This window comes from Hyperolius riggenbachi, chromosome 12 (assembly GCF_040937935.1).
Source record: "Hyperolius riggenbachi isolate aHypRig1 chromosome 12, aHypRig1.pri, whole genome shotgun sequence".
Classification (NCBI taxonomy): domain Eukaryota; kingdom Metazoa; phylum Chordata; class Amphibia; order Anura; family Hyperoliidae; genus Hyperolius; species Hyperolius riggenbachi.
In genome coordinates this window covers 14,186,093-14,205,233 of record NC_090657.1, presented here as the reverse complement: position 1 = coordinate 14,205,233, position 19,141 = coordinate 14,186,093, and the positions used below count along the sequence as shown (strand labels likewise).

The window sequence follows — 19,141 nt, the reverse complement described above, 5'->3', positions numbered from 1 at the left end:
GGGGGTAGAGATACAGGTCCTCATGTCTGTGTATTAGGAAGGGGGAACAGATACAGGTCCTCATGTCTGTGTAATAGGAAGGGGGTAGAGATACAGGTCCTCATGTCTGTGTAATAGGAAGGGGGTAGTGATACAGGTCCTCATGTCTGTGTAATAGGAAGGGGGTAGAGGTACAGGTCCTCATGTCTGTGTATTAGGAAGGGGGTAGAGATACAGGTCCTCATGTCTGTGTATTAGAAAGGGGGTAGAGATACAGGTCCTTATGTCTGTGTAATAGGAAGGGGGTAGAGATACAGGTCCTCATGTCTGTGTATTAGGAAGGGGGTAGAGATACAAGTCCTCATGTCTGTGTAATAGGAAGGGGGTAGAGATACAGGTCCTCATGTCTGTGTATTAGGAAGGGGGTAGAGAGACAGGTCCTCATGTTTGTGTAATACGAAGGGGGTAGAGATACAGGTCCTCATGTCTGTGTATTAGAAAGGGGGTAGAGATACAGGTCCTCATGCCTGTGTAATAGGAAGGGGGTAGAGATACAGGTCCTCATGTCTGTGTAAAAGGAAGGGGGTAGAGATACAGGTCCTTATGTCTGTGTAATAGGAAGGGGGTAGAGATACAGGTCCTCATGTCTGTGTATTAGGAAGGGGGTAGAGATACAGGTCCTTATGTCTGTGTAATAGGAAGGGGGAACAGATACAGGTCCTCATGTCTGTGTATTAGGAAGGGGGTAGAGATACAGGTCCTTATGTCTGTGTAAAAGGAAGGGGGTAGAGATACAGGTCCTTATGTCTGTGTAATAGGAAGGGGGAACAGATACAGGTCCTCATGTCTGTGTAATAGGAAGGGGGTAGAGATACAGGTCCTTATGTCTGTGTAATAGGAAGGGGGAACAGATACAGGTCCTCATGTCTGTGTATTAGGAAGGGGGTAGAGATACAGGTCCTTATGTCTGTGTAATAGGAAGGGGGAACAGATACAGGTCCTCATGTCTGTGTAATAGGAAGGGGGTAGAGATACAGGTCCTCATGCCTGTGTAATAGGAAGGGGGTAGAGAGACAGGTCCTCATGTCTGTGTAATAGGAAGGGGGTAGAGATACAGGTCCTCATGTCTGTGTAAAAGGAAGGGGGAACAGATACAGGTCCTCATGTCTGTGTAATAGGAAGGGGGTAGAGATACAGGTCCTCATGTCTGTGTAATAGGAAGGGGGTAGAGAGACAGGTCCTCATGTCTGTGTAATAGGAAGAGGGTAGAGATACAGGTCCTCATGTCTGTGTATTAGGAAGGGGGAACAGATACAGGTCCTCATGTCTGTGTAATAGGAAGGGGGTAGAGATACAGGTCCTCATGTCTGTGTAATAGGAAGAGGGTAGAGATACAGGTCCTCATGTCTGTGTATTAGGAAGGGGGAACAGATACAGGTCCTCATGTCTGTGTAATAGGAAGGGGGTAGAGATACAGGTCCTCATGTCTGTGTAATAGGAAGGGGGTAGAGAGACAGGTCCTCATGTTTGTGTAATACGAAGGGGGTAGAGATACAGGTCCTCATGTCTGTGTATTAGAAAGGGGGTAGAGATACAGGTCCTCATGTCTGTGTAATAGGAAGGGGGTAGAGATACAGGTCCTCATGTCTGTGTATTAGGAAGGAGGTAGAGAGACAGGTCCTCATGTCTGTGTATTAGGAAGGGGGTAGAGATACAGGTCCTCATGTCTGTGTATTAGGAAGGGGGTAGTGATACAGGTCCTCATGTCTGTGTAATAGGAAGGGGGTAGAGATACAGGTCCCCGTGTCTGTGTATTAGGAAGGGGGTAGAGATACAGGTCCTCATGTCTGTGTATTAGGAAGAGGGTAGAGATACAGGTCCTCATGTCTGTGTATTAGGAAGGAGGTAGAGATACAAGTCCTCATGTCTGTGTAATAGGAAGGGGGTAGAGATACAGGTCCTCATGTCTGTGTAATAGGAAGGGGGTAGAGATACAGGTCCTCATGTCTGTGTATTAGGAAGGGGGTAGAGATACAGGTCCTCATGCCTGTGTAATAGGAAGAGGGTAGAGATACAGGTCCTCATGTCTGTGTATTAGGAAGGGGGTAGAGATACAGGTCCTCATGTCTGTGTATTAGGAAGGGGGAACAGATACAGGTCCTCATGTCTGTGTAATAGGAAGGGGGTAGAGATACAGGTCCTCATGTCTGTGTATTAGGAAGGGGGTAGAGATACAGGTCCTCATGTATGTGTAATAGGAAAGGGGTAGAGATACAGGTCGTCATGTCTGTGTATTAGGAAGGGGGTTGAGATACAGGTCCTCATGTCTGTGTAATAGGAAGGGGGTAGAGATACAGGTCCTCATGTCTGTGTAATAGGAAGGGGGTAGAGGTACAGGTCCTCATGACTGTGTAATAGGAAGGGGGTAGTGATACAGGTCCTCATGTCTGTGTAATAGGAAGGGGGTAGAGATACAGGTCCTCATGTCTGTGTAATAGGAAGGGGGTAGAGATACAGGTCCTCATGTCTGTGTATTAGAAAGGGGGTAGAGATACAGGTCCTCATGCCTGTGTAATAGGAAGGGGGTAGAGATACAGGTCCTCATGTCTGTGTAATAGGAAGGGGGTAGAGAGACAGGTCCTCATGTCTGTGTAATAGGAAGGGGGTATAGATACAGGTCCTCATGTCTGTGTATTAGGAAGAGGGTAGAGATACAGGTCCTCATGTCTGTGTATTAGGAAGGGGGTAGAGATACAGGTCCTCATGTCTGTGTATTAGGAAGGGGGTAGAGATACAGGTCCTCATGTCTGTGTATTAGGAAGGGGGAACAGATACAGGTCCTCATGTCTGTGTAATAGGAAGGGGGTAGAGATACAGGTCCTCATGTCTGTGTAATAGGAAGGGGGTAGTGATACAGGTCCTCATGTCTGTGTAATAGGAAGGGGGTAGAGGTACAGGTCCTCATGTCTGTGTATTAGGAAGGGGGTAGAGATACAGGTCCTCATGTCTGTGTATTAGAAAGGGGGTAGAGATACAGGTCCTTATGTCTGTGTAATAGGAAGGGGGTAGAGATACAGGTCCTCATGTCTGTGTATTAGGAAGGGGGTAGAGATACAAGTCCTCATGTCTGTGTAATAGGAAGGGGGTAGAGATACAGGTCCTCATGTCTGTGTATTAGGAAGGGGGTAGAGAGACAGGTCCTCATGTTTGTGTAATACGAAGGGGGTAGAGATACAGGTCCTCATGTCTGTGTATTAGAAAGGGGGTAGAGATACAGGTCCTCATGCCTGTGTAATAGGAAGGGGGTAGAGATACAGGTCCTCATGTCTGTGTAAAAGGAAGGGGGTAGAGATACAGGTCCTTATGTCTGTGTAATAGGAAGGGGGTAGAGATACAGGTCCTCATGTCTGTGTAATAGGAAGGGGGAACAGATACAGGTCCTCATGTCTGTGTATTAGGAAGGGGGTAGAGATACAGGTCCTTATGTCTCTGTAATAGGAAGGGGGAACAGATACAGGTCCTCATGTCTGTGTAATAGGAAGGGGGTAGAGATACAGGTCCTCATGCCTGTGTAATAGGAAGGGGGTAGAGATACAGGTCCTCATGTCTGTGTAAAAGGAAGGGGGAACAGATACAGGTCCTCATGTCTGTGTAATAGGAAGGGGGTAGAGATACAGGTCCTCATGTCTGTGTAATAGGAAGGGGGTAGAGAGACAGGTCCTCATGTCTGTGTAATAGGAAGAGGGTAGAGATACAGGTCCTCATGTCTGTGTATTAGGAAGGGGGAACAGATACAGGTCCTCATGTCTGTGTAATAGGAAGGGGGTAGAGATACAGGTCCTCATGTCTGTGTAATAGGAAGAGGGTAGAGATACAGGTCCTCATGTCTGTGTATTAGGAAGGGGGAACAGATACAGGTCCTCATGTCTGTGTAATAGGAAGGGGGTAGAGATACAGGTCCTCATGCCTGTGTAATAGGAAGAGGGTAGAGATACAGGTCCTCATGTCTGTGTATTAGGAAGGGGGTAGAGATACAGGTCCTCATGTCTGTGTATTAGGAAGGGGGAACAGATACAGGTCCTCATGTCTGTGTAATAGGAAGGGGGTAGAGATACAGGTCCTCATGTCTGTGTAATAGGAAGGGGGTAGAGATACAGGTCCTCATGTATGTGTAATAGGAAAGGGGTAGAGATACAGGTCGTCATGTCTGTGTATTAGGAAGGGGGTTGAGATACAGGTCCTCATGTCTGTGTAATAGGAAGGGGGTAGAGGTACAGGTCCTCATGACTGTGTAATAGGAAGGGGGTAGTGATACAGGTCCTCATGTCTGTGTAATAGGAAGGGGGTAGAGAGACAGGTCCTCATGTCTGTGTATTAGGAAGGGGGTAGAGAGACAGGTCCTCATGTCTGTGTATTAGGAAGGGGGAACAGATACAGGTCCTCATGTCTGTGTATTAGGAAGGGGGTAGAGGTACAGGTCCTCATGTCTGTGTATTAGGAAGGGGGTAGAGATACAGGTCCCCATGTCTGTGTATTAGGAAGGGGGTAGAGATACAGGTCCTCATGTCTGTGTAATAGGAAGGGGGAACAGATACAGGTCCCCCTGTCTGTGTAATAGGAAGGGGGTAGAGATACAGGTCCTCATGTCTGTGTAATAGGAAGGGGGTAGAGAGACAGGTCCTCATGTCTGTGTATTAGAAAGGGGGTAGAGAGACAGGTCCTCATGTCTGTGTAATAGAAAGGGGGTAGAGATACAGGTCCTCATGTCTGTGTAATAGGAAGGGGGTAAAGATAGGAAGGGGGTAGAGATACAGGTCCTCATGTTTGTATATTAGGTGGAGGTGAGAGGTGCAAGTCCTCATGTCTGTATATTAGGTGGAGGTGAGAGGTGCAGGTCCTCATGTCTGTATATTAGGTGGAGAGGAGAATTACAGGTCCTCATGTCTGTATATTAGGTGGTGGTGAGAGGTGCAGGTCCTCATGTCTGTATATTTGGTGGAGGTGAGAGGCGCAGGTCCTCATGTCTGTATATTAGGTGGAGGTGAGAGGTGCAGGTCCTCATGTCTGTATATTAGGTGGAGGTGAGAGGTGCAGGTCCTCATGTCTGTATATTAGGTGGAGGGGAGAGGTGCAGGTCCGCATGTCTGTATATTAGGTGGAGGTGAGAGGTGCAGGTCCTCATGTCTGTATATTAGGTGGAGGTGAGAGGTGCAGGTCCTCATGTCTGTATATTAGGTGGAGGTGAGAGGTGCAGGTCCTCATGTCTGTATATTAGGTGGAGGGGAGAGGTGCAGGTCTTCATGTCTGTATATTAGGTGGAGGTGAGAGCTGCATGTCCTCATGTCTGTATATTATGTATATTAAGTGGAGGGGAGAGGTGCAGGTCCTCATGTCTGTATATTAGGTGGAGAGGAGAGGTGCAGGTCCTCATGTCTGTATATTAGGTGGAGGTGAGAGGTGCAGATCTTCATGTCTGTATATTAGGTGGAGAGGAGAGGTGCAGGTCTTCATGTCTGTATATTAGGTGGAGGTGAGAGCTGCATGTCCTCATGTCTGTATATTAGGTGGAGAGGAGAGGTGCAGGTCCTCATGTCTGTATATTAGGTGGAGGTGAGAGGTGCAGGTCCTCATGTCTGTATATTAGGTGGAGGTGAGAGGTGCAGGTCCTCATGTCTGTATATTAGGTGGAGGGGAGAGGTGCAGGTCCTCATGTCTGTATATTAGGTGGAGGGGAGAGGTGCAGGTCCTCATGTCTGTATATTAGGTGGAGGTGAGAGGTGCAGGTCCTCATGTCTGTATATTAGGTGGAGGTGAGAGGTGCAGGTCCTCATGTCTGTATATTAGGTGGAGGGGAGAGGTGCAGGTCCTCATGTCTGTATATTAGGTGGAGGGGAGAGGTGCAGGTCCTCATGTCTGTATATTAGGTGGAGGTGAGAGGTGCAGGTCCTCATGTCTGTACATTAGGTGGAGGAGAGAGGTGCAGGTCCTCATGTCTGTATATTAGGTGGAGGTGAGAGGTGCAGGTCCTCATGTCTGTATATTAGGTGGAGGTGAGAGGTGCAGGTCCTCATGTCTGTATATTAGGTGGAGGGGAGAGGTGCAGGTCCTCATGTCTGTATATTAGGTGGAGGTGAGAGGTGCAGGTCCTCATGTCTGTATATTAGGTGGAGGTGAGAGGTACATGTCCTCATGTCTGTACATTAGGTGGAGGTGAGAGGTGCAGGTCCTCATGTTTGTACATTAGGTGGAGGTGAGAGGTGCAGGTCCTCATGTCTGTACATTAGGTGGAGGTGAAAGGTGCAGGTCCTCTGTATATTAGGTGGAGGTGCAGGTCCTCATGTCTGTATATTAGGTGGAGGTGAGAGGTGCAGGTCCTCATGTCTGTATATTAGGTGGAGGGGAGAGGTGCAGGTCCTCATGTCTGTATATTAGGTGGAGGGGAGAGGTGCAGGTCCTCATGTCTGTATATTAGGTGGAGGTGCAGGTCCTCATGTCTGTATATTAGGTGGAGGTGAGAGGTGCAGGTCCTCATGTCTGCATATTAGGTGGAGGTGAGAGGCGCAGGTCCTCATGTCTGGATATTAGGTGGAGGTGAGAGGTGCAGGTCCTCATGTCTGTATATTAGGTGGAGGTGCAGGTCCTCTTGTCTGTATATTAGGTGGAGGTAAGAGGTGCAGGTCCTCATGTCTGTATATTAGGTGGAGGTGAGAGGCGCAGGTCCTCATGTCTGTACATTAGGTGGAGGTGAGAGGCGCAGGTCCTCATGTCTGTACATTAGGTGGAGGTGAGAGGTGCAGGTCCTCATGTCTGTATATTAGGTGGAGGTGAGAGGTGCAGGTCCTCATGTCTGTACATTAGGTGGAGGTGAGAGGTGCAGGTCCTCAGGTCTGTATATTAGGTGGAGGTGAGAGGTGCAGGTCCTCATGTCTGTATATTAGGTGGAGGTGAGAGGCGCAGGCCCTCATGTCTGTACATTAGGTGGAGGTGAGAGGTGCAGGTCCTCATGTCTGTATATTAGGTGGAGGTGAGAGGCGCAGTTCCTCATGTCTGTACATTAGGCGGAGGTGAGAGGTGCAGGTCCTCATGTCTGTATATTAGGTGGAGGTGAGAGGTGCAGGTCCTCATGTCTGTATATTAGGTGGAGGTGAGAGGCGCAGGTCCTCATGTCTGTATATTAGACAAGACAAGACAAATAACATTTATATTGCGCTTTTCTCCTTGCGGACTCAAGGCGCCAGAGCAGAGCAGCAGCCACTAGGGCGCGCTCTATAGGCAGTAGCAGTGTAAGGGAGACTTGCCAAAGGTCTCCTACTGAATTAGTGCTGGCTTACTGAACAGGCAGAGCCGAGATTCGAACCCTGGTCTCCTGTGTCAGAGGCAGAGCCCTTAACCATTACACCAACAGCCAACTGATTAGGTGGAGGTGAGAGGTGAAGGTCCTCATGTCTGTATATTAGGTGGAGGTGCAGGTCCTCATGTCTGTATATTAGGTGGAGGTGAGAGGTGCAGGTCCTCATGTCTGTACATTAGGCGGAGGTGAGAGGTGCAGGTCCTCATGTCTGTATATTAGGTGGAGGTGAGAGGTGCAGGTCCTCATATCTGTATATTAGGTGGAGGTGAGAGGTGCAGGTCCTCATGTCTGTATATTAGGTGGAGGTGAGAGGTGCAGGTCCTCATGTCTGTATATTAGGTGAAGGGGAGAGGTGCAGGTCCTCATGTCTGTATATTAGGTGGAGGTGCAGGTCCTCATGTCTGTATATTAGGTGGAGGTGAGAGGTGCAGGTCCTCATGTCTGTACATTAGGTGGAGGTGAGAGGCGCAGGTCCTCATGTCTGTATATTAGGTGGAGGTGAGAGGTGCAGGTCCTCATGTCTGTATATTAGGTGGAGGTGAGAGGTGCAGGTCCTCATATCTGTATATTAGGTGGAGGTGAGAGGTGCAGGTCCTCATGTCTGTATATTAGGTGGAGGTGAGAGCTGCAGGTCCTCAGGTCTGTATATTAGGTGGAGGTGAGAGGTGCAGGTCCTCATGTCTGTATATTAGGCGGAGGTGAGAGGTGCAGGTCCTCATGTCTGTATATTAGGTGGAGGTGAGAGGTGCAGGTCCTCATATCTGTATATTAGATGGAGGAGAGAGGTGCAGGTCCTCATGTCTGTATATTAGGTGGAGGGGAGAGGTGCAGGTCCTCATGTCTGTATATTAGATGGAGGTGCAGGTCCTCATGTCTGTATATTAGGTGGAGGTGCAGGTCCTCATGTCTGTATATTAGGTGGAGGTGAGAGGTGCAGGTCCTCATGTCTGTACATTAGGCGGAGGTGAGAGGTGCAGGTCCTCATGTCTGTATATTAGGCGGAGGTGAGAGGTGCAGGTCCTCATGTCTGTATATTAGGTGGAGGGGAGAGGTGCAGGTCCTCATGTCTGTATATTAGGTGGAGGTGAGAGGTGCAGGTCCTCATGTCTGTATATTAGGTGGAGGTGAGAGGCGCAGGTCCTCATGTCTGTACATTAGGTGGAGGTGAGAGGTACAGGTCCTCATGTCTGTATATTAGGTGGAGGTGAGAGGTGCAGGTCCTCAGGTCTGTATATTAGGTGGAGGTGAGAGGCGCAGGTCCTCATGTCTGTACATTAGGTGGAGGAGAGAGGTGCAGGTCCTCATGTCTGTATATTAGGTGGAGGTGAGAGGTGCAGGTCCTCATGTCTGTATATTAGGTGGAGGTGAGAGGCGCAGGTCCTCATGTCTGTACATTAGGCGGAGGTGAGAGGTGCAGGTCCTCATGTCTGTATATTAGGTGGAGGTGAGAGGCGCAGGTCCTCATGTCTATGTAATAGGAAGGGGGTAGAGATATAGGTCCTCATGTCTGTGTAATAGTAGGAGTTGAGATGTGCAGGTCCTCATGTCTGTATTGCATGGGCAGTAAAGATACAAGTTCTGAAGCTTGTGTTTTTAGGTATTCTTTGTAAATAGACCTCCATACCTCCAGGGGGTGACACCCAGGTGAAGCAATGTCTGTGTATCACAAGGGAGAGATGGAGATTGAGATTTCTGTATAGCAAGTCACTGAAATACATACATTACACAGTTATAGTGATTTAGAGAGCAGAAAACAGCATTTGTATTAGCGCGAAGGTTTGTACAGCAAAGTATAACAGCAGTAACAGACTACTTATCATTTATCAGAAGTGCAATGGGCACTCTGCATACATAGAACATCATGTCACAGGTGCAGCAGCTGAGGCGGGTGGAGAGATGCAGGAGGGAAGGTGAGGATGTGGAGCAGCTGAGGTGGGTGGAGAGGTGCGGGAGGAAAGGTGAGGATGTGGAGCAGCTGAGGCGGGTGGAGAGGTGCGGGAGGGAAGGTGACAGGATGTGGAGCAGCTGAGGCGGGTGGAGAGATGCAGGAGGGAAGGTGAGAGGATGTGGAGCAGCTGAGGCGGGTGGAGAGATGCAGGAGGGAAGGTGAGGATGTGGAGCAGCTGAGGCGGGTGGAGAGATGCAGGAGGGAAGGTGAGAGGATGTGGAGCAGCTGAGGCGGGTGGAGAGATGCAGGAGGGAAGGTGAGGATGTGGAGCAGCTGAGGCGGGTGGAGAGGTGCAGGAGGGAAGGTGAGGATGTGGAGCAGCTGGAGGCGGGTGGAGAGATGCAGGAGGGAAGGTGAGGATGTGGAGCAGCTGAGGCGGGTGGAGAGATGCAGGAGGGAAGGTGAGAGGATGTGGAGCAGCTGAGGCGGGTGGAGAGATGCAGGAGGGAAGGTGAGAGGATGTGGAGCAGCTGAGGCGGGTGGAGAGATGCAGGAGGGAAGGTGAGGATGTGGAGCAGCTGGAGGCGGGTGGAGAGATGCAGGAGGGAAGGTGAGGATGTGGAGCAGCTGAGGCGGGTGGAGAGATGCAGGAGGGAAGGTGAGGATGTGGAGCAGCTGGAGGCGGGTGGAGAGATGCAGGAGGGAAGGTGAGGATGTGGAGCAGCTGAGGCGGGTGGAGAGATGCAGGAGGGAAGGTGAGAGGATGTGGAGCAGCTGAGGCGGGTGGAGAGATGCAGGAGGGAAGGTGAGAGGATGTGGAGCAGCTGAGGCGGGTGGAGAGATGCAGGAGGGAAGGTGAGGATGTGGAGCAGCTGGAGGCGGGTGGAGAGATGCAGGAGGGAAGGTGAGAGGATGTGGAGCAGCTGAGGCGGGTGGAGAGATGCAGGAGGGAAGGTGAGAGGATGTGGAGCAGCTGAGGCGGGTGGAGAGATGCAGGAGGGAAGGTGAGGATGTGGAGCAGCTGGAGGCGGGTGGAGAGATGCAGGAGGGAAGGTGAGGATGTGGAGCAGCTGAGGCGGGTGGAGAGATGCAGGAGGGAAGGTGAGGATGTGGAGCAGCTGGGGCGGGTGGAGAGATGCAGGAGGGAAGGTGAGAGGATGTGGAGCAGCTGAGGCGGGTGGAGAGATGCAGGAGGGAAGGTGAGGATGTGGAGCAGCTGAGGCGGGTGGAGAGATGCAGGAGGGAAGGTGAGGATGTGGAGCAGCTGGGGCGGGTGGAGAGATGCAGGAGGGAAGGTGAGGATGTGGAGCAGCTGAGGCAGGTGGAGAGATGCAGGAGGGAAGGTGAGGATGTGGAGCAGCTGAGGCGGGTGGAGAGATGCAGGAGGGAAGGTGAGGATGTGGAGCAGCTGAGGCGGGTGGAGAGATGCAGGAGGGAAGGTGAGGATGTGGAGCAGCTGGAGGCGGGTGGAGAGATGTAGGAGAGAAGGTGAGGATGTGGAGCAGCTGGAGGCGGGTGGAGAGATGCAGGAGGGAAGGTGAGGATGTGGAGCAGCTGGAGGCGGGTGGAGAGATGCAGGAGGGAAGGTGAGGATGTGGAGCAGCTGAGGCGGGTGGAGAGATGCAGGAGGGAAGGGGAGGATGTGGAGCAGCTGAGGCGGGTGGAGAGATGCAGGAGGGAAGGTGAGGATGTGGAGCAGCTGAGGCGGGTGGAGAGATGCAGGAGGGAAGGTGAGGATGTGGAGCAGCTGAGGCGGGTGGAGAGATGCAGGAGGGAAGGTGAGGATGTGGAGCAGCTGAGGCGGGTGGAGAGATGCAGGAGGGAAGGTGAGGATGTGGAGCAGCTGAGGCGGGTGGAGAGATGCAGGAGGGAAGGTGAGGATGTGGAGCAGCTGAGGCGGGTGGAGAGATGCAGGAGGGAAGGTGAGAGGATGTGGAGCAGCTGAGGCGGGTGGAGAGATGCAGGAGGGAAGGTGAGAGGATGTGGAGCAGCTGAGGCGGGTGGAGAGATGCAGGAGGGAAGGTGAGGATGTGGAGCAGCTGAGGCGGGTGGAGAGATGCAGGAGGGAAGGTGAGAGGATGTGGAGCAGCTGAGGCGGGTGGAGAGATGCAGGAGGGAAGGTGAGGATGTGGAGCAGCTGAGGCGGGTGGAGAGATGCAGGAGGGAAGGTGAGGATGTGGAGCAGCTGGAGGCGGGTGGAGAGATGCAGGAGGGAAGGTGAGGATGTGGAGCAGCTGAGGCGGGTGGAGAGATGCAGGAGGGAAGGTGAGGATGTGGAGCAGCTGAGGCGGGTGGAGAGGTGCAGGAGGGAAGGTGAGGATGTGGAGCAGCTGAGGCGGGTGGAGAGATGCAGGAGGGAAGGTGAGGATGTGGAGCAGCTGAGGCGGGTGGAGAGATGCAGGAGGGAAGGTGAGGATGTGGAGCAGCTGAGGCGGGTGGAGAGATGCAGGAGGGAAGGTGAGGATGTGGAGCAGCTGAGGCGGGTGGAGAGGTGCAGGAGGGAAGGTGAGGATGTGGAGCAGCTGAGGCGGGTGGAGAGATGCAGGAGGGAAGGTGAGGATGTGGAGCAGCTGAGGCGGGTGGAGAGATGCAGGAGGGAAGGTGAGGATGTGGAGCAGCTGGAGGCGGGTGGAGAGGTGCAGGAGGGAAGGTGAGGTTGTGGAGCAGCTGAGGCGGGTGGAGAGATGCAGGAGGGAAGGTGAGGATGTGGAGCAGCTGAAGCGGGTGGAGAGATGCAGGAGGGAAGGTGAGGATGTGGAGCACCTGGAGGCGGGTGGAGAGATGCAGGAGGGAAGGTGAGGATGTGGAGCAGCTGAGGCGGGTGGAGAGATGCAGGAGGGAAGGTGAGGATGTGGAGCAGCTGGAGGCGGGTGGAGAGATGCAGGAGGGAAGGTGAGGATGTGGAGCAGCTGGAGGCGGGTGGAGAGATGCAGGAGGGAAGGTGAGGATGTGGAGCAGCTGGAGGCGGGTGGAGAGATGCAGGAGGGAAGGTGAGGATGTGGAGCAGCTGAGGCGGGTGGAGAGATGCAGGAGGGAAGGGGAGGATGTGGAGCAGCTGAGGCGGGTGGAGAGGTGCGGGAGGGAAGGTGAGAGGATGTGGAGCAGCTGAGGCGGGTGGAGAGATGCAGGAGGGAAGGGGAGGATGTGGAGCAGCTGAGGCGGGTGGAGAGATGCAGGAGGGAAGGGGAGGATGTGGAGCAGCTGAGGCGGGTGGAGAGGTGCAGGAGGGAAGGGGAGGATGTGGAGCAGCTGAGGCGGGTGGAGAGATGCAGGAGGGAAGGGGAGGATGTGGAGCAGCTGAGGCGGGTGGAGAGATGCAGGAGGGAAGGTGAGGATGTGGAGCAGCTGAGGCGGGTGGAGAGGTGCAGGAGGGAAGGTGAGAGGATGTGGAGCAGCTGAGGCGGGTGGAGAGATGCAGGAGGGAAGGTGAGAGGATGTGGAGCAGGTGAGGCGGGTGGAGAGATGCAGGAGGGAAGGGGAGGATGTGGAGCAGCTGAGGCGGGTGGAGAGATGCAGGAGGGAAGGTGAGGATGTGGAGCAGCTGAGGCGGGTGGAGAGATGCAGGAGGGAAGGTGAGGATGTGGAGCAGCCGAGGCGGGTGGAGAGATGCAGGAGGGCAGGTGAGAGGATGTGGAGCAGCTGAGGCGGGTGGAGAGGTGCAGGAGGGAAGGGGAGGATGTGGAGCAGCTGAGGCGGGTGGAGAGATGCAGGAGGGAAGGTGAGGATGTGGAGCAGCTGGAGGCGGGTGGAGAGATGCAGGAGGGAAGGTGAGGATGTGGAGCAGCTGAGGCGGGTGGAGAGATGCAGGAGGGAAGGTGAGGATGTGGAGCAGCTGAGGCGGGTGGAGAGATGCAGGAGGGAAGGTGAGAGGATGTGGAGCAGCTGAGGCGGGTGGAGAGATGCAGGAGGGAAGGGGAGGATGTGGAGCAGCTGAGGCGGGTGGAGAGGTGCAGGAGGGAAGGTGAGGATGTGGAGCAGCTGAGGCGGGTGGAGAGATGCAGGAGGGAAGGTGAGGATGTGGAGCAGCTGAGGCGGGTGGAGAGATGCAGGAGGGAAGGTGAGGATGTGGAGCAGCTGAGGCGGGTGGAGAGATGCAGGAGGGAAGGTGAGGATGTGGAGCAGCTGGAGGCGGGTGGAGAGATGCAGGAGGGAAGGTGAGAGGATGTGGAGCAGCTGAGGCGGGTGGAGAGGTGCAGGAGGGAAGGGGAGGATGTGGAGCAGCTGAGGCGGGTGGAGAGATGCAGGAGGGAAGGTGAGGATGTGGAGCAGCTGAGGCGGGTGGAGAGATGCAGGAGGGAAGGGGAGGATGTGGAGCAGCTGAGGCGGGTGGAGAGATGCAGGAGGGAAGGTGAGAGGATGTGGAGCAGCTGAGGCGGGTGGAGAGATGCAGGAGGGAAGGAGAGGATGTGGAGCAGCTGAGGCGGGTGGAGAGATGCAGGAGGGAAGGGGAGGATGTGGAGCAGCTGAGGCGGGTGGAGAGATGCAGGAGGCAAGGTGAGGATGTGGAGCAGCTGAGGCGGGTGGAGAGATGCAGGAGGGAAGGGGAGGATGTGGAGCAGCTGAGGCGAGTGGAGAGGTGCAGGAGGGAAGGTGAGAGGATGTGGAGCAGCTGAGGCGGGTGGAGAGATGCAGGAGGGAAGGTGAGAGGATGTGGAGCAGCTGAGGCGGGTGGAGAGATGCAGGAGGGAAGGGGAGGATGTGGAGCAGCTGAGGCGGGTGGAGAGATGCAGGAGGGAAGGGGAGGATGTGGAGCAGCTGAGGCGGGTGGAGAGGTGCAGGAGGGAAGGTGAGAGGATGTGGAGCAGCTGAGGCGGGTGGAGAGATGCAGGAGGGAAGGGGAAGATGTGGAGCAGCTGAGGCGGGTGGAGAGATGCAGGAGGGAAGGGGAGGATGTGGAGCAGCTGAGGCGGGTGGAGAGATGCAGGAGGGAAGGGGAGGATGTGGAGCAGCTGAGGCGGGTGGAGAGATGCAGGAGGGAAGGGGAGGATGTGGAGCAGCTGAGGCGGGTGGAGAGATGCAGGAGGGAAGGGGAGGATGTGGAGCAGCTGAGGCGGGTGGAGAGATGCAGGAGGGAAGGGGAGGATGTGGAGCAGCTGAGGCGGGTGGAGAGATGCAGGAGGGAAGGGGAGGATGTGGAGCAGCTGAGGCGGGTGGAGAGATGCAGGAGGGAAGGGGAGGATGTGGAGCAGCTGAGGCGGGTGGAGAGATGCAGGAGGGAAGGGGAGGATGTGGAGCAGCTGAGGCGGGTGGAGAGATGCAGGAGGGAAGGGGAGGATGTGGAGCAGCTGAGGCGGGTGGAGAGATGCAGGAGGGAAGGTGAGGATGTGGAGCAGCTGAGGCGGGTGGAGAGATGCAGGAGGGAAGGTGAGAGGATGTGGAGCAGCTGAGGCGGGTGGAGAGATGCAGGAGGGAAGGGGAGGATGTGGAGCAGCTGAGGCGGGTGGAGAGGTGCAGGAGGGAAGGTGAGAGGATGTGGAGCAGCTGAGGCGGGTGGAGAGGTGCAGGAGGGAAGGTGAGGATGTGGAGCAGCTGAGGCGGGTGGAGAGATGCAGGAGGGAAGGGGAGGATGTGGAGCAGCTGAGGCGGGTGGAGAGATGCAGGAGGGAAGGTGAGAGGATGTGGAGCAGCTGAGGCGGGTGGAGAGGTGCGGGAGGGAAGGTGAGAGGATGTGGAGCAGCTGAGGCGGGTGGAGAGATGCAGGAGGGAAGGGGAGGATGTGGAGCAGCTGAGGCGGGTGGAGAGATGCAGGAGGGAAGGGGAGGATGTGGAGCAGCTGAGGCGGGTGGAGAGATGCAGGAGGGAAGGGGAGGATGTGGAGCAGCTGAGGCGGGTGGAGAGATGCAGGAGGGAAGGGGAGGATGTGGAGCAGCTGAGGCGGGTGGAGAGATGCAGGAGGGAAGGTGAGAGGATGTGGAGCAGCTGAGGCGGGTGGAGAGGTGCGGGAGGGAAGGTGAGAGGATGTGGAGCAGCTGAGGCGGGTGGAGAGATGCAGGAGGGAAGGGGAGGATGTGGAGCAGCTGAGGCGGGTGGAGAGATGCAGGAGGGAAGGGGAGGATGTGGAGCAGCTGAGGCGGGTGGAGAGATGCAGGAGGGAAGGGGAGGATGTGGAGCAGCTGAGGCGGGTGGAGAGGTGCAGGAGGGAAGGGGAGGATGTGGAGCAGCTGAGGCGGGTGGAGAGATGCAGGAGGGAAGGGGAGGATGTGGAGCAGCTGAGGCGGGTGGAGAGATGCAGGAGGGAAGGTGAGGATGTGGAGCAGCTGAGGCGGGTGGAGAGGTGCAGGAGGGAAGGTGAGAGGATGTGGAGCAGCTGAGGCGGGTGGAGAGATGCAGGAGGGAAGGTGAGAGGATGTGGAGCAGGTGAGGCGGGTGGAGAGATGCAGGAGGGAAGGGGAGGATGTGGAGCAGCTGAGGCGGGTGGAGAGATGCAGGAGGGAAGGTGAGGATGTGGAGCAGCTGAGGCGGGTGGAGAGATGCAGGAGGGAAGGTGAGGATGTGGAGCAGCCGAGGCGGGTGGAGAGATGCAGGAGGGCAGGTGAGAGGATGTGGAGCAGCTGAGGCGGGTGGAGAGGTGCAGGAGGGAAGGGGAGGATGTGGAGCAGCTGAGGCGGGTGGAGAGATGCAGGAGGGAAGGTGAGGATGTGGAGCAGCTGGAGGCGGGTGGAGAGATGCAGGAGGGAAGGTGAGGATGTGGAGCAGCTGAGGCGGGTGGAGAGATGCAGGAGGGAAGGTGAGAGGATGTGGAGCAGCTGAGGCGGGTGGAGAGATGCAGGAGGGAAGGTGAGGATGTGGAGCAGCTGGAGGCGGGTGGAGAGATGCAGGAGGGAAGGTGAGGATGTGGAGCAGCTGAGGCGGGTGGAGAGATGCAGGAGGGAAGGTGAGGATGTGGAGCAGCTGAGGCGGGTGGAGAGATGCAGGAGGGAAGGTGAGAGGATGTGGAGCAGCTGAGGCGGGTGGAGAGATGCAGGAGGGAAGGTGAGAGGATGTGGAGCAGCTGAGGCGGGTGGAGAGATGTAGGAGAGAAGGTGAGGATGTGGAGCAGCCGAGGCGGGTGGAGAGATGCAGGAGGGCAGGTGAGAGGATGTGGAGCAGCTGAGGCGGGTGGAGAGGTGCAGGAGGGAAGGGGAGGATGTGGAGCAGCTGAGGCGGGTGGAGAGATGCAGGAGGGAAGGTGAGGATGTGGAGCAGCTGGAGGCGGGTGGAGAGATGCAGGAGGGAAGGTGAGGATGTGGAGCAGCTGAGGCGGGTGGAGAGATGCAGGAGGGAAGGTGAGAGGATGTGGAGCAGCTGAGGCGGGTGGAGAGATGCAGGAGGGAAGGTGAGGATGTGGAGCAGCTGGAGGCGGGTGGAGAGATGCAGGAGGGAAGGTGAGAGGATGTGGAGCAGCTGAGGCGGGTGGTGAGGTGCAGGAGGGAAGGTGAGGATGTGGAGCAGCTGAGGCGGGTGGAGAGATGCAGGAGGGAAGGTGAGGATGTGGAGCAGCTGAGGCGGGTGGAGAGATGCAGGAGGGAAGGTGAGGATGTGGAGCAGGCACAGGGAATGCAGGAGAAACAATACAGGGGTAGAGAAACATGGTCTGAAGACAGTGGAAACAAAGATGCTGGAAGTATCAGACTATTGACAGACAAGCAGCTGCGGACATCTGGATGAGGACAGCTGACAAACACTAAGCAGAGCCAGATATGAGATGCAGCGGAATACTTAATAACAGTGCAGGAAAGTGATGCCTGAGGATGGACAAGAGACAAGGGGGCTCCCTGCGGATGGAATCTGGGAAGGTGTCTCACCTGCGGCGGGCATGCTGTGCCCCTGCGTCCGGCTCAGGAGCTCCAACGCCGGCTCTCGCCCCTTGGCGCCATCCGCAGAGGACACGCAGGGCTCAGCCTCATAGATTGTCTGCAGCATGTCAGGGAGCGCCAGGGCTCTGGGAAGCAGCAACATTCCCGGACCCCTCTCTGCTGCCAGCTGCCAGTGACCAGCAGAGCTCCCCTCCCTGCTTCCCAAGAATGCACGCCCTGCTTCCAACAACTCCGACACTTCTTCTCTAGCAGAGGGACAGCGCAGGCAGCAGGGCAGGATAATCCATCAGCAGGAGAAAGGAAGGAACGCAGGGCAGAGCTGGTGGGTGGCAGTGCCAGAGGTGTTGGGGAGGTCTAGTTAGGCCTGTACCCTGCCCTCCCCCCTTCTGCCAAGTGAGCTTGCTGGGCTGCAAGTGGAAGGTTCTGCAGCAGAAAGACTGAAATAGAACAGGAGAGGAGGAGTCAGATAAAAATAGACAGAGGAGAGAGAGAGAGAGGGAGAGAGGGAGAGAGAGAGAGGGAGAGAGAGCTCTGCAGGGGGATAAGGAAGGACTTGCTCAGGAATATAACACAGCACAAGTGTCACAGCAGCAGACACACACAGACAGAAGCAAAGGGGGAGGTGGGAACCACACACCAGTACAAGACACAGACAGACAGGACAAAGCAAAAGGCAACAATGTGCTAAATGTGTTGACGAAAGAGGATGAAGCACTTGAGTGATCCAGCAAACATGGACTGGATTTTTTCTTTTCTTTAAAGGAACACTATTACAAAAAATTGATAGCTGCGCAATATGTTGGAGTTTTATAAATCCCAACTTTATTGAAACAGGTAAAAGCTGTACATCCTGGTATCTGACATGCAGGTCCTTAAACATAGATGAAGGTCCTTCGAGTGCGAAACATGTCAGCTACCAGGCTGTCCAGCTTTCACCTGTTTCAATAAAGTTGGAATTCAATTCAGCTATGGGCCCTGTGCGGAACTTCTCCCTTTCCTGTCTTTATGCGTCAAGTCGTCTAGTTCCAGCACTGCCCTAGTGTCCGAGGTGCAGCGGATTTCACTTGTTTGCTCTTCGTTTTATAAATACAATAAATAAATAAATAGTTCATTTTACTCAAGGGAGAAATGTACTTCTAATTTGTATCTTTTTAGGTGTGTTTTAAATGTGACAATTTTGAAGTCCTTTAAAGGATTAGCCATACTATGCCAGGGAAATAAAAACACATATGTAAGTAGAGAAATACTTGATCTACTTACATAACATGTATTGTACTATCCACGTTTTGATTTCAGTGAATGTTATATAGTAAATTAAGAGAATTCTGTTCCTGGTGGGAACCATGTCTTTTGCCCACAGTTTGGGCTAATCCTGATGTCATTTCTGCCCTTTACTTTTTTTTCTTCTCTCCTCCAATCGCTGAGTCACCTCAGCCTTGCTTGTAAACACAAATGAGCAGGGGATCGTGTTTCAGATAAGCAGCTAGGCAGGGAAATAAATGGAAGAGGAGGAATATATTATAAAGAACTCCCAGCATGCAGCTGTTTGGCACTGACTACTAAAGGGTCAGTGCTCCTTAAGTATGTGATAACTCCAAATCATAACAGCAGAAAAAGTTTGGCAAGTTTTGAATGCAGGATTAGCATCTTTATCACTTAATACACTCAGACCAGTTGCTGTTGAAATTTGATTTTATGGCGACAATCCCGCTTTAAAAGAGACTGATATAAGAAATACACATCAGTGCTAGCTGGAGTGTAATCCTGCCTCTGTATAGAATACCTAGTAGTGCCGTAAGCACCAAATACATCTATTTTTACCCGCTGAGCAGTACAGACGGGTGCATAGGTAAGAGACGCAGGGCGCTGATCTGCACAGTGTCATTAACATGTCACTCTGAATTCCCCACACAAATAGCAAGATGGGCTTATAATTAGACACATGGTGAGTATATATAGCTGGGACCTCATTCCACAAGCCCGTCATTAAAGCAATGGATGACCTGCCAGCACTTCACAAGCAGGGTTATCACACATGAAAGCCCAGCTGCAAGGATACCTCAAAAACACTATTTAATCCTGCTGTCTATTCAATAAAGGAAAAAAAGACAACATACAGTGTATTTT

General features: G+C 54.0%; 1 protein-coding gene across 5 annotated transcripts in view; it reads right to left on the bottom strand.

The window, feature by feature from the left end:
• Positions 1-19,141, bottom strand: part of HDAC5 (histone deacetylase 5) — a 229,431-nt gene that overhangs the window by 123,748 nt on the left and 86,542 nt on the right. For 2 of the 5 annotated variants that reach the window (XM_068263346.1, XM_068263347.1), the window contains exon 1: positions 17,003-17,412. The exons of the other annotated variants lie outside the window; for them this stretch is intronic. In XM_068263346.1, the coding sequence (XP_068119447.1) occupies positions 17,003-17,156 (154 nt within the window). In that variant the 5' untranslated portion in view covers positions 17,157-17,412. Of the gene's footprint in view, positions 1-17,002; positions 17,413-19,141 lie in introns of those variants that run through there. 5 annotated transcript variants of the gene reach the window in all.